General features: G+C 42.1%; 1 protein-coding gene across 1 annotated transcript; it reads right to left on the reverse strand.

Annotated features, from left to right (window-relative positions):
* Nucleotides 1-1,521: 1,521 nt before the first annotated feature.
* On the reverse strand, nt 1,522-1,908 carry LOC149321957 (protein LDOC1-like). Its single transcript, XM_089520712.1, has one exon. The coding sequence runs from the start codon at nt 1,906-1,908 to the stop codon at nt 1,522-1,524; it is 387 nt and encodes a 128-aa protein (XP_089376838.1).
* Nucleotides 1,909-12,223: the final 10,315 nt, after the last annotated feature.

Genomic DNA, 12,223 nt, shown 5'->3' on the forward strand with positions numbered 1-12,223 from the left:
CTGAACACATCGTTCACAAAGTGCTGGAAGACGGCGGGGGCATTACAGAGTCCAAAGGGCAGGACTGTATACTTGTAATGCCCATACCGAGTCTGGAAAGCCATTTTCCACTCATCCCCTGAATCCTCACCAAGTTGTAGACTTCCCAAAGATCCAGCTTGGTGAAGACCTTGGCATGGCGGAGCCGGTCCAACAACTCTGGAATCAATGGCAGGGGGTAGCGGTTGCGAACCGTGATCTTATTGAGCGACTGATAGTCATTGCAGAGGCACAACTCCCCACACTTCTTGCGGACAAAGAGCGCCAGGGCACCCACAGGGGACTTGGAAGGACGGATGAAGCCTCACTGCAGGTTTTTCTCCAAGAAATCCCTCAGAGCCTCCAGCTCAGGCTCTGAGATTGAGTAGAGACGCCCCGCCGGGATAGGGGCCCCCGGCACTAGATCAATGGTACAATCATAGGGCCGGTGGGGGGGGGAGCTGGTCTGCCTCCTTTTTATCAAAGACGTCTGTGAAGTCCCGGTACTTCTCCGGCAGCGTCACCTTGCTGTCCTGAGCCTCCGCCACCACCGCAGCCGTGATCCGCTCTGGCCAGCAGTGCTCCTGACAGTACTCAGATCCGAAGAGCACCTCCCACCAAGACCAGGAAATATGTGGGTCATGCCGCAAGAGCCACGACATGCCCAACACTAATGGAAAATGGGGGACTGCTGCCAACAAAAAACGAAGCTCCTCGACATGGCCCTGGATCTCGAGGTGAAGCACCAGCATCTGATGGGTCACGGGGCTCGATTGGAGAAGCTGTCCGTTGATGGTCTCCACTGGCCGGGGCTCGAGCAGTGCCTCCATCGGGATCCCATGGCGTGGAGCAAATGCCAAATCCATGAAACAACTGGAGGCCCCTGAATCCAGCATGGCCCCCACCGGTAAGAGTTCCATGGATGGGAGCCACAGGGTGGCAGCCACCAGAAGGGGGTCCCTCCGGGAGACCGAAGTGGAGGAAACCAGTTCCAAAGACACCTCCAAATGATGAACTCGGCGGCCCTTAGTGGGGCAAACTGGCAAAATGGCCCAAGAGTCCACAGTAGAAGCAAAGGCCCTCTCTCCTCCCCCGTTCCTTCTCGGTATCGTTGAGCAGAGGCCGTGCTCCTCCCAGCTGCATCAGCTTGGCAACTGGCCCAGGAGACGCGGTCTCCAAAGGAGCATCAGGGGTTCCTGGTGCAGGCAATGGGGGAAGTGGAGAGTAAGCCTGTCGGGCCTGTCGGCGAGCAGCAAGACGGCAGTCTATGCGGATGGCCTGGGTTATTAGTGCCGATAAGGTTTCAGGCGGCTCGGAGAGGGCCAGTTCGTCCATGATTTCTGGCGCCAAGCCATGACGAAATATCGCCCACAAAGCACTGTCATTCCAGGTAACATCTTGGGCTAGGAGGCGAAAAGCCACCGAGTAGTTGGCCACCAAGCCCTGGCCCTGCTGCAGATTCAAAAGTTGGTGCTCTGCAGTCTCTGCCTTGACTGGGTCTCCTCAAGTAGCTTGGAGTTCCTTCAAGAAGTCCTGCAAGCTGCTGAGAATAGGGCTATCTTGGTTGAGGTAAGGGATCGCCCATTTGCTCACAGACCCAGACAGCAAGCTGATAATGAAAGCTACTTTATGTGAGTCTGTGGGGAACTCAGCCTCTCTGACTTTGAAATGTAGCTTACAGCTTGCCAAAAAGCTGTCCAATAAAGTCCGGTCTCTTGAAAACTTTTCAGGCAAGACAGTAAGGCATTTTTTCCTGATTGGTGGTGGGGAAGACTGACAAGCTCGGTCCAGCTTCTGAAGGTCTGCCAGCGTCTGTGTTAGCACAGCTATTTCTGAAACCAAATCTTGATGCTTCTGTAGGAGCTCTTTAATTGAAGCTGTGTCTGCCATCTCCTTATCAGCTAGAGTATGGCCAGAGTTTATTCTGTCCTGGACTGCAGCCAGCACACACAAACATACACCGATAAGGATGGCTCAACAAGGTAATTAGCTATGCAGCTGGAAATAGTCCACAAACCTTGCAGGAACTGAGAGAAAGAGCAAACCGAAAGCCAAAGTCATGATAACAGGGATCACAATAGTCAGTCCAGTCCAGGATCAGGTCTGCCTGAGGGTAGCAATAGTCCAGTCCATTCCCGGAGTCAAGATACAGGGAGCCAGTGCAGACAGCAATCACACCAAAGGATCATGCAATAAACTCTGACACCAAGTTAGCATTTCACAGGTGGTTAAGTAGGAGATTCCCTTCTCAGTGCCAGCTGAGTCTTGTTTGCCAATTGTCTCTCAGCAATCCTCCTGGACCTGCGTCTGCCAGCACTTTCAGCCCTGCGCTGCCTAAAGGAGGGAACCTCCAAGCCTGGTTCCTCCCAAGAGTCACCACTAGGCTGCTGTACCTCCAAAGGAATCCCACCAGCACTAGGACCTGGCTGAGCCTCCTCCTCTGGGGCTGGGAGATCAGGGCTGGCTTCTGGCAGAGCAGGATTAACACATGGTGTAGCCTCAATTACCTCTTGCACTGGAGCAGGAATAGCACCTGGTGTAGCCTCAATTACTTCTTGCATTGGAGGAACCCCATCCTCCTCCTCCTCCTCCAAGACCTGCTCTTGGCTGGCCATGACACTTTCTTAAAATCTTCCAAGGACACTATGGTTAATGTTATTGCTGTAACTTGATCCCCCAGTTATAAGAAATTAAAGCAAGTACTGGCCTTCCAACAAGGCCAAAAATATGGGAAAATAAAAGTAAACCACAAAACCCCATTTGGGTGTTTTTGGTTTTGTTTTTAAAGAAAGAAATGCAGAAAAGCTACCTTTATTTTTTTAAAAGTCTTTTGGCACAAACAGTTTTTCTCTGTCTCTTTTTTTAAAATACAAATCTTTACTTTTTTTTCTTTCATAAAAGAGCCTTTTATTGCTGGGAAAAGAAAGCTGAGATAGCTGTGTGTGTGTGGTTTCCCTGGGAAAGCACCTCTGAAAGTTCAGAATCTAGCAGCCAATCAGGATGGAAATATTAGAATCGCCAGAGTAGATAATTGGCACATTCACTGTACCATTGCTGGAGAAAAAACATAAAGTGATTGTGCAAATCTATGGTCTCTGAATGGCCAGTAATGGCTATCAGCCAATCAATGCATGGCAATTTACATGCTGCCACTTAGATAATTTTGCATCATGTAATGATTACACAAATCAGAACCCTTCAATCAAACCAAAGAGTTGGAAAAAGAAACACCTAGATTAGGCCTATCAGTGACCACAAAGCTATGTAGGACTTTGATAAGCTCTTTAAAACAAAAAACAAACAAAAAAAATCATGCAACTGTGTTTTTAGGACTCACCTTTTAAGACAATGTACACTGCCTTTTGTGGGAGTTCATTGTTTGCTGCTGCTGCTTCTGCATCAACTTAACTGTCTCTTTTTTAGGGTATAGATGGTGAAATCCTATACTAGATTATTCAGAAGGAATACATTCATAGAATCATAGGCGGGATACAAACCGCCATATAGTACGTATAGGATACGTACTAGGGTTAGGAAGGGGCGGTGCTTCCGCACCCCCCTAACCCTAGTACGTATCCTATACGTACAAGATGGCGGCGCCCCTTCCACATGGGCGCCGCCATCTTTACGTACTGGATGCATAGCGTCCAGACGTGTCGCGGCGCCTATGACGTCGTGAATGCACCAGCGGTGCTTCGCGACATCATCAGTGCGCCGCAAGAAGAAGCTCCGAAATGGAGCTTCTTTTTTGCTCCGCGTGGCAGCCGCGCGGTTTGGGGGCTGCAGCTCCCGCGCGGAGCAAACGGTGGCGGCGGGGAAGTGCCGCAAAGCGGCGGTTTGTATCCCGCCATAGAATAGTAGAGTTGGAGGAGACCACAAGGGCCATCCAGTCCAATCCCCTGCCATTCAGGAACTCTCAATCAAAGGATCCCCGACAGATGGCCATCCAGACTCTGTTTGAAGACCTCTAAGGAAGGAGACTCCACTACACTCCCAGGGAGTGTGTTCCACTGTCGAACAGCCCTTACTGTCAGGAAGTTCCTCCTAATGTTCAGGTGGAATCTCTTTTCCTGTAGCTTGTATCCATTGTTCTGGGTCCTAGTCTTTGGAGCAACAGAAAACAAGCTTGCTCCCTCCTAAGTAGGACATCCCTACAAATATTTAAACAGGGCCATCATATCACCTCTTAACCTTCTTTTCTCCAGGCTAAACATCCCCAGCTCCCTAAGTCATTCCGCATAGGGCATGGTTTCCAGACCCTTCACCATTTTAGTTGCCCTCCTTTGGACACGCTCCAGTTTCTCAATGTCCTTTTTGAACTGTGGTGCCCAGAACTGGGCACAATATTCCAGGTGGGGCCTGACCAAAGCAGAATACAGTGGCACTATTACTTCTCTTGATCTAGACACTATACATCTATTGATGCAGTCTAAAATTGCATTGGCCTTTTTAGCTGCGGCATCACACTGTTGACTCATGTTCAACTTGTGGTCTACTTGGACTCCCAGATCCCTTTCACATATAGTCTCATTCAGCCAGGTGTCCCCAATCCCACATCTGTGCATTTCATTTTTCCACCCTAAGTGCAGTACCTTATATTTCTCTGTGTTAAATTTCATTTTGTTAGCTTTGGCCCAGCTTTCTAGTCTATTCAGGTTGTTTTGAATTTTGATCCTGTCCTCTGGAGTATTAGCTATTCCTCCTAATTTGGTGTCATCTGCAAATTTGATAAGCATTCCCCCAATTCTGTCATCCAAGTCATTGATAAAGATGTTGAATAACACTGGCCCCAGGACAGAACCCTGTAGGACCCCACTGGTCACTTCTCTCCAGGATGAAAAGGAGCCATTGTTGAGCATCCTTTGGGTTCAGCCGGTCAACCAATTACAAATCCATGTAAGAGTTAACTTGTCTAGCCCACATTTTACAAGCTTTAATAATAATAATAATAATAATAATAATAATAATAATAATAATTTTTATTTATAGACCGCTATTCCGCAATGATCATAGCGGTGTACAGTAAAATTGCAATACAATACAAAAAAAAATTGCAAGGCCTCTCTCCCCCTCAAGATGGTGGTTGGAGGAGGGCTCTTTGTCTTCCAGGCCAGGCCTCTCTCCCCCTCAAGATGGTGGTTGGAGGAGGGCTCTTTTTCTTCCAGGCCTGGCCTCTCTCCCCCTCAAGATGGTGGTTGGAGGAGGGCTCTTTTTCTTCCAGGCCAGGCCTCTCTCCCCCTTTGCAAGAATGTCATGGGGAACTTTGTCAAGGGCCTTACTGAAATCAAGATATACTTATATCCACAGCATTCCCTTCATCTACCCACCTGGTAATTTTATCAAAGAAAGAGATCAGATTTGTCTGGCATGACCTGTTTCTCTGAAACCAATGTTGACTCTTTGTGATTATGGAATTGCCTTCTAAATGTTCACAGACTCTCTGTTTAATGATCTGCTCTAGAATCTTTCCTGGTATAGATGTCAGACTAACTGGACGATAATTGCTGGGATCCTCTTTTCCCCCCTTTTTGAAGATGGGGGACAATGTTTGCCCTCCTCCATTCTACTAGGACTTCTCCTGTTCTCCAGGAGTTCTCAAAGATTATTTCCAATGGCTCCAATATTACATTTGCCAGTTCTTTTAATACTCTTGGATGTAATTCTTCTGGTCCTGGAGACTTATATTTATTTAGATTAACCAGGTATTCCTGTACTATCTCTTTGCTTATTCTATGCTAAAATTCTCCTATTCTGTCCTCTGCTCTATTATCCTCTGGTTGAGCACCCTTTCCTTTTCTGAGAACACAGAGGTAAAGAAGATGTTGAGTAATTCTGCCTTTTCTCTGACTTCTGTTAGCATTTTGCCATCTTCTCCATGCAGTGGCCCTACCATTTCCATTTTCTTCCTTTTGCTGTGGACATATCCAAAAAAGCCCTTTTTGTTGTTCTTAACCTCTCTAGCAAGCCTGAGTTCATTCTGCACTCTAGCTTTTCTAACCTTACCTCTACACAGGCTAGCTATTTGTATGAATTCCTCTTTAGTGATTTCCCCATTTTTCCATTTCTTATACATGTTCCGTTTAAAACTTAGCTCAGTTGAAAGTTCCTTAGTCATCCATTCTGGTTTCTTGAGACACCTCCCATTTTTCCCCCTCACTGGAACTGTTTGAAATTGTGCCTTCAGTATCTCCCTTTTGAGAAACTCTCATCCATCCTGAACTCCCTTCTCTTTTAGTATTCCTGACCATGGGATCACCCCCAGTATTCCTCTAAGTTTACTGAAACTTTACTCTCCTAAAGTCTAGAATATGTGTCTGACTATGCCTGGCTTCTCCTTTCCAATGTATAACAAATTCCTGGAGTACATGGTCACTCCCACCTAATGATCCCACCACTTGCACCCCTTTAACCAAGTCATCTTTGTTGGTTAGGATCAGATCTAAAATAGCTGACCCCCTTGTTGCCTCTTCCACCTTTTGGACAATGAAATTGTCTTTGAGGCAAGTGAGGAATTTGCTAGACTTTGAGGATTTGGCTGAGTTTGAATTCCAGCAAATATCTGGATAGTTGAAGTCACCCATCATTACTACATCTCTCCTTTCTGAGTGTCATGGTACATCTGTTCTAAAAAAGTATTAGATCCCTTGGAGCATTTCCAAATTTTCAACTGAAGAACTACACAAAAGAAACTCTAGTTAAAGGAGATGAACTGGGGTGGGGTGGGGGGGGGGTGAGAAGCTAAAATTCAGCATAGTGGCCAGGTGGCCAGCAGGCAGCAGTGGAGAAACGAATATGAAGGCAGGACAAGAACCAAATCAAGCAAAGACACCCCTTCTACTGTAACATAGTCCCCTGATTTGGAAGCAGAATATAAAACTTCAATGTGAATGGCAGTTTTCCATTTTTATTTTAGTGTGTAGAATAAGAGGACCCCTGGGGGGCTTCTAGGAGAAGCAATTCATCCTTTTTATGTCCAGAAAAGGAGTGGGGTGGTGAGATTGGAGGAATCAAGGGCCACAGAACAATTTTAGTGACAACATAAGGCCTTGCAGCTTCAGTTTTTCCATTCTTGACCTAAAAGCATCCCTAAGGTTCAGAGTTAAAGAGCACAGAATTAAATAAGAAGGACTATCTAGCCATGTTTGGCCTGCATCTCACTACTAGCAGAAAATAGCAAAGACTTGGAATGACTACTGAAGAAAGTAAAGGAAGAAAAGGCAAAGGCAGGTTTGCAGTTGAACATTAAGAAAACAAAATTAATGATAACCAATTCTTTATTGAACTTTCAAGTAGTCAGTGAGGCATTTAAGGTAGTGAAAAAAAAATCCTATATCTTGGTTCAGTCACTAATCAAAATGGAGAGTGAAGGCAAGAAATCATAAGAAGACTAGGACTTGGAAGGGCAGCTATAATGGAACTAGTCAAGAGCCTGAAGTATAAAATATAGCATTAAATGCCAAAGTCAGGTTTGTCAATTCCTTTGTATTTCCAGTTTTATGTATGCTTGTGACAGATGGAAAGTGAAGAAAGCAGACAGGAAGAAAAGAAACTCATTTTACATATGGTGCTGGAGAAGAGTTCCATGAATACTGTGAAAAAGACAAAACAATTAATGCCAGAAAAAATCAGTCCTGAACTCTTTGCCAAGATGACTAAATTGAGACTGTCATAGTCTGGCCATATCATGAGAAGACATGATTCATTAGACAAGACAATAATACTTGACAAGATAGAAGACAGTAGAAAAGAGGAAGAGCAAATTTCAGATGGATAGGCACGACAAAGGAAGCCTTGGCCCTGATGCTGTAAGACCAGACCAGAGCTATTGAAGTCAAGGTGATTTGGAAATCTCTCATTCATAGGGACACCATAAGTTGAAGTCAGTGTAACAGTAGTTAATAACAACAAATAATTACTTGTGTCAAAATAAGTAAAAATAACTTATGGGTGGCATGTTAATATCTGGTATGAAAAAGCGAATAATAATGAATTAATAATAAATTCAAAAATCACATAATAAGAAAAGTATTATTTTAAAAAATGGCTTCAAGTCAAAAGGAAATTTTACCCAAAAATTGCCACTCTGGCTGTTTGGACAATAGGAAACAAATAAAAAATGGATAGCCTATAAAGAATTATTGCAAAAAAAAAAAAAAAAAAAAAGAAGACAACAAAATAGACATAAAAATAAGTAAAGATACAGAAAAACAAACAAACAATGAAACTACATTGAATGAACTACTAGCAGATCAAAGAATGATTCAAGGAAGATCTTAAATCAACAGCTTTTGAGGAAGAAGAAAATGGTCTCCATAAAATACTATGGGAATCAGAAGAAAAGGAAAAGATCAGCAAAATCTATAAGATCTTATTGAAAAAAGATTTAGAAAGACATGAAATAAAAGGGCATGGTAAAATGGGCAATAGAAATGGGTCATGATATTCAGTTATAAAAATGGGAGTCTGCAAGAACAAAAAACCAACAGATTTACAGCATCACAAAGTTTAAAAGAAAACCATTATAAAATAGCAAACCATTGGTATTATATCTCAATCTTATTAGATAAAATATATAAATTAAACAACAATAGATGTTGGAGATGCAAAAAAGAAAACGTTTCACTAATACATATGTGGTGGAGTTGCAAAATAATAAAGAAATTTTGGTTGAAAATACACATAAGGATTAAAGAAATGCTAGAATAGAATGTGATTTCAATCCAGAATTGTATCTACTGAACACAACTTCATTATTGGGAAAAGAGAAGGAAAGTAAATATTGGAAAATTATTTTATATGTATTAATGGCAGCAAGGATCACAATAGCTGGAAACTGGAAAAAAGAACAAATTCTGAAGATAGAAGATTGGAAAACAAATATCTATGAAATGAAAGAAATTGACAGACAGTGATTTTAAACAAACAAACAAACAAAAACATGGACAAATGGGAAATAGAATGGAAACCAATGATTCATACAACAGAAAGAAAACAGAGTAGCCAAAGGGGAAAATAATAGCAATTTAAAATAAATAATTTAAGGGGAAAGGGTGAAGGAAACCACTGTATATAATTTATTAGTAGATGAAAAAGGAGGAGTTTTTATTATAATTTATGAGTATTATTTTCTTGTTATTGGTAGAAGAAAATTAATAAATTGCAACTGTTATAGTAAGGACTATTAGAAAGGTAAAATGTCACCCCTCCAGCCACAAAATGATATTCAAAAGAAGAGGTGAAGAAGTAAAGAGCTAGATAATCAACCTTTGTAAAATGGGAAAAGGAGATCTTCAGCAAAACCAAGTAGAAGTAAACATCAAGGAAACAAAAGAAAAAAATGAACACGTATCTAGTATAATAACATTTATAATGTAAGAATATAAAATTGTAAATTTGGGGGAAATAATAATAAAAAAATAGGTAAAAATAACTGTTTTGACCAAGGCATAGCAGCAGCTGAGGGAAAAGCAGCAAAACCTTCCTCAGCCACTGACCTTTCAGTTTCTGAGCAGCTGAAAGACTAGTCAGGCAGCTTTATCTCCTGACAGTAATGTTTTTCATTGCCATCCTCCTAACATCACTTAATCATGGTATCCAAAGCTGCTTTCCCCTGTCACTCTGCCATTATCAGGTGTGCTGTCAAATGTATGCTAGCCAATTGATCTTGGCCTCTATTTGATTATTTTATCTCTTTTTAAAGGAAAACATAGCAGTGAGTAGACTCAGTCCTAGGCATTAAATGACTAAGGGCTCATTCCCACTTACATTTAAACTGGCGTGCGATTTGCTTTCACTCTGTGTTGGTAAAATGTTTCCAAAATGTCCATCATTTCCACTATGAAAGCAGATCTTTTCAGTATCCCCTTGTAATCACTTCTTTTTTGGCACGATCAGGGACGTAGCCAAGGGGGGGGGGGTCCTTGGGGTCCGGACCCCCCCTTCCATTAGAAAAATGAGTGGTGCGTATTGCTGCGCCGCCGCGCCCAAGCCCCATTATAATGATGGCACTTAGTCTGGACCCCCCCTTCCTAAAATCCTGGCTATGTCCCTGGCACGATTGTCATCCCCATTAGTTTGCACTGCTTCAAAATGCATGTCAATCATCTGTACGTCATCAGTGATGTTTATTTAAAATAGATGGATAGAAAATTTGATTCATTAGTTTTGCAACTACTTGCTTCACTGATTTTAAGTACAGTTGGCCCTTCTTATACACGGATTTTTATACACTAATTCAAGCATACACAGTTTGAAAATGTTCAAAAAAAAAAGTTTTAATTTTAAATATCAGACCTTGATTTTCCATTTTTTATAAGGGACACCATTTTGCTATGCCATTATATTTAATGGGACTTGAGCATACACGGATTTTGTTATACACGGAGGATCTTGGAACCAAACCCCAGAGTATAACAAGGGTCCACTGTAGTTGCAAAATTCATGAATTGAATCTTCTATCAATTTTATTTATCTTAAAAAAAAATCATGCACCCATAGGTCACACAACAAGCAGAAAGGCAGCGCTGGGGGGAGGGGGGTGGTTGATTCAGATTCGTCATTCCCACTTGTTGAACATGCATCAGAATCTATTCTATTCAAAAGAATTGCTAGGAAACTACTGTCTCGAAAAACCAGTTTTTTGTGTTTTCCTCACTTTATCATGACAGAAATTTATCAAAGTAAAATCGGACCTGATTTCGAATGGGAACGACGGTCATATAACCCGAGCAGCAATTCACTTTAAATCATAGTGGGAACACGCCCTAAAAAGGGTTAAGTATGTAATGAAGCCCATTCATACAAGGACCATGTGCCTAATATTCTCAGGATCACTCATCAAATATATATATATATATATATATATAGAGAGAGAGAGAGAGAGAGAGAGAGAGAGAGAGAGAGAGTTGTGGGGAATTACGTTTCATGGCTGCAGTTATCTTGTCTGCAATGCAATTTTGTGTGTGTGTGTGTGTGTGTGTGAAAAATGGAGAGAGGGGAATTGAGCAAGACATACTATGGACTCCTGGGATTTGCAGTTTAGGGAGGGATATTTAAAATTATATGTCAGAGAGCTCTTGTGCTTTTCACCAAACTACAAATTCCAAAATTCCATAAGATGCATCAAGTTAAAATGGATCATAGGGCTATAACTGTTTGTGAGTGTCCAAACAATTGGACTCAGTGATGGAGGCTCCTTACAACCACTTTTTGGCTTGCCTTCTTTGCTGCACTGCCCAGAAAAGAAGTAAATAACGAGAAATAGCAGCTATTCCTCTGCAACTGTGAACACTGGCTTCCTCCTTTTTCATCTCTCCCAAAATATGACAGATTATATAAAAGTAAGCCATACAGAGCTCATCTTAGATAAGCATCAGGCTTTATATGTAAATCAATATATAGTATGCCATTGATCATTGTTCAGACTCAGTAGGGCATTTTGAGCACACACGTAAGTGTGTTCTGAATTATGCATCTGTACATCCCCCATAACTGTATATTTAATGAATGTATTGCCCTTTTAAACTCCAAAAGTGGATTACATTAAAAACTGCTTGTCACTTTTCCATGCATATAAAAACATATGGGGTGCCTTGGTTGTCTTCATAATTCTTTCAAGCAAAATTTCCCTAGAGTGCCTGCCTTTGAAATATCTAAGCTCCAGACAGTCTTCTCAAGCCCTGTTTCCATCAACACACTAGAGCTGCCTTAAAATGGACAGAAGGAATGAAGAGATTTTTATTTCAGATTATTTAATGGAAAACTGTTTTGCAATCAAAACAGTAGCAGAAGTGAATCATTCCAGCCTCAGCTGGTAGCCCTGTGGTGCAGACTTTTTTTTTTTTTTTTTGGGGGGGGGGGAGAACTTCTCTGCCTGAGAATTCTAAATACTCCTCCTTAAAACTGCCAATCCCAGAATGCAACAGGAGACAGCTAGAGGAGTCAAAGTGGAATAGTAGCACTTTAAGAGTATAGTGTGATAAACATCTAGGTTTCAGGTTTTGGCACAGAAATCTCAGGGAGCAGGATAGGCCTCAGCAGGCAATGTTAATTTTACAGTATGATCAGAATAACAGCAGCAGAGAAAATATTAAGCTCTGCTTAAATAGCAGCAAAATTTAAAATATTTGGATGAATGAAAACAGACAGTGCAGCAACTACCTCTAGCCCATGCCTGTGTCTTTCTTCCATTTGCCCACCTCCTCAG

Source organism: Sceloporus occidentalis, unplaced genomic scaffold (assembly GCF_023333645.1).
Source record: "Sceloporus occidentalis isolate IW3139 unplaced genomic scaffold, rSceOcc1.0.p SCAF_1, whole genome shotgun sequence".
Lineage (NCBI taxonomy): Eukaryota > Metazoa > Chordata > Lepidosauria > Squamata > Phrynosomatidae > Sceloporus > Sceloporus occidentalis.

Coding starts and splice junctions, on each gene's coding strand:
- LOC149321957 (XM_089520712.1), bottom strand. CDS start 1,908: ATGGCAGACACAGCTTCAATTAAAGAGCTCCTACAGAAGCATCAAGAT.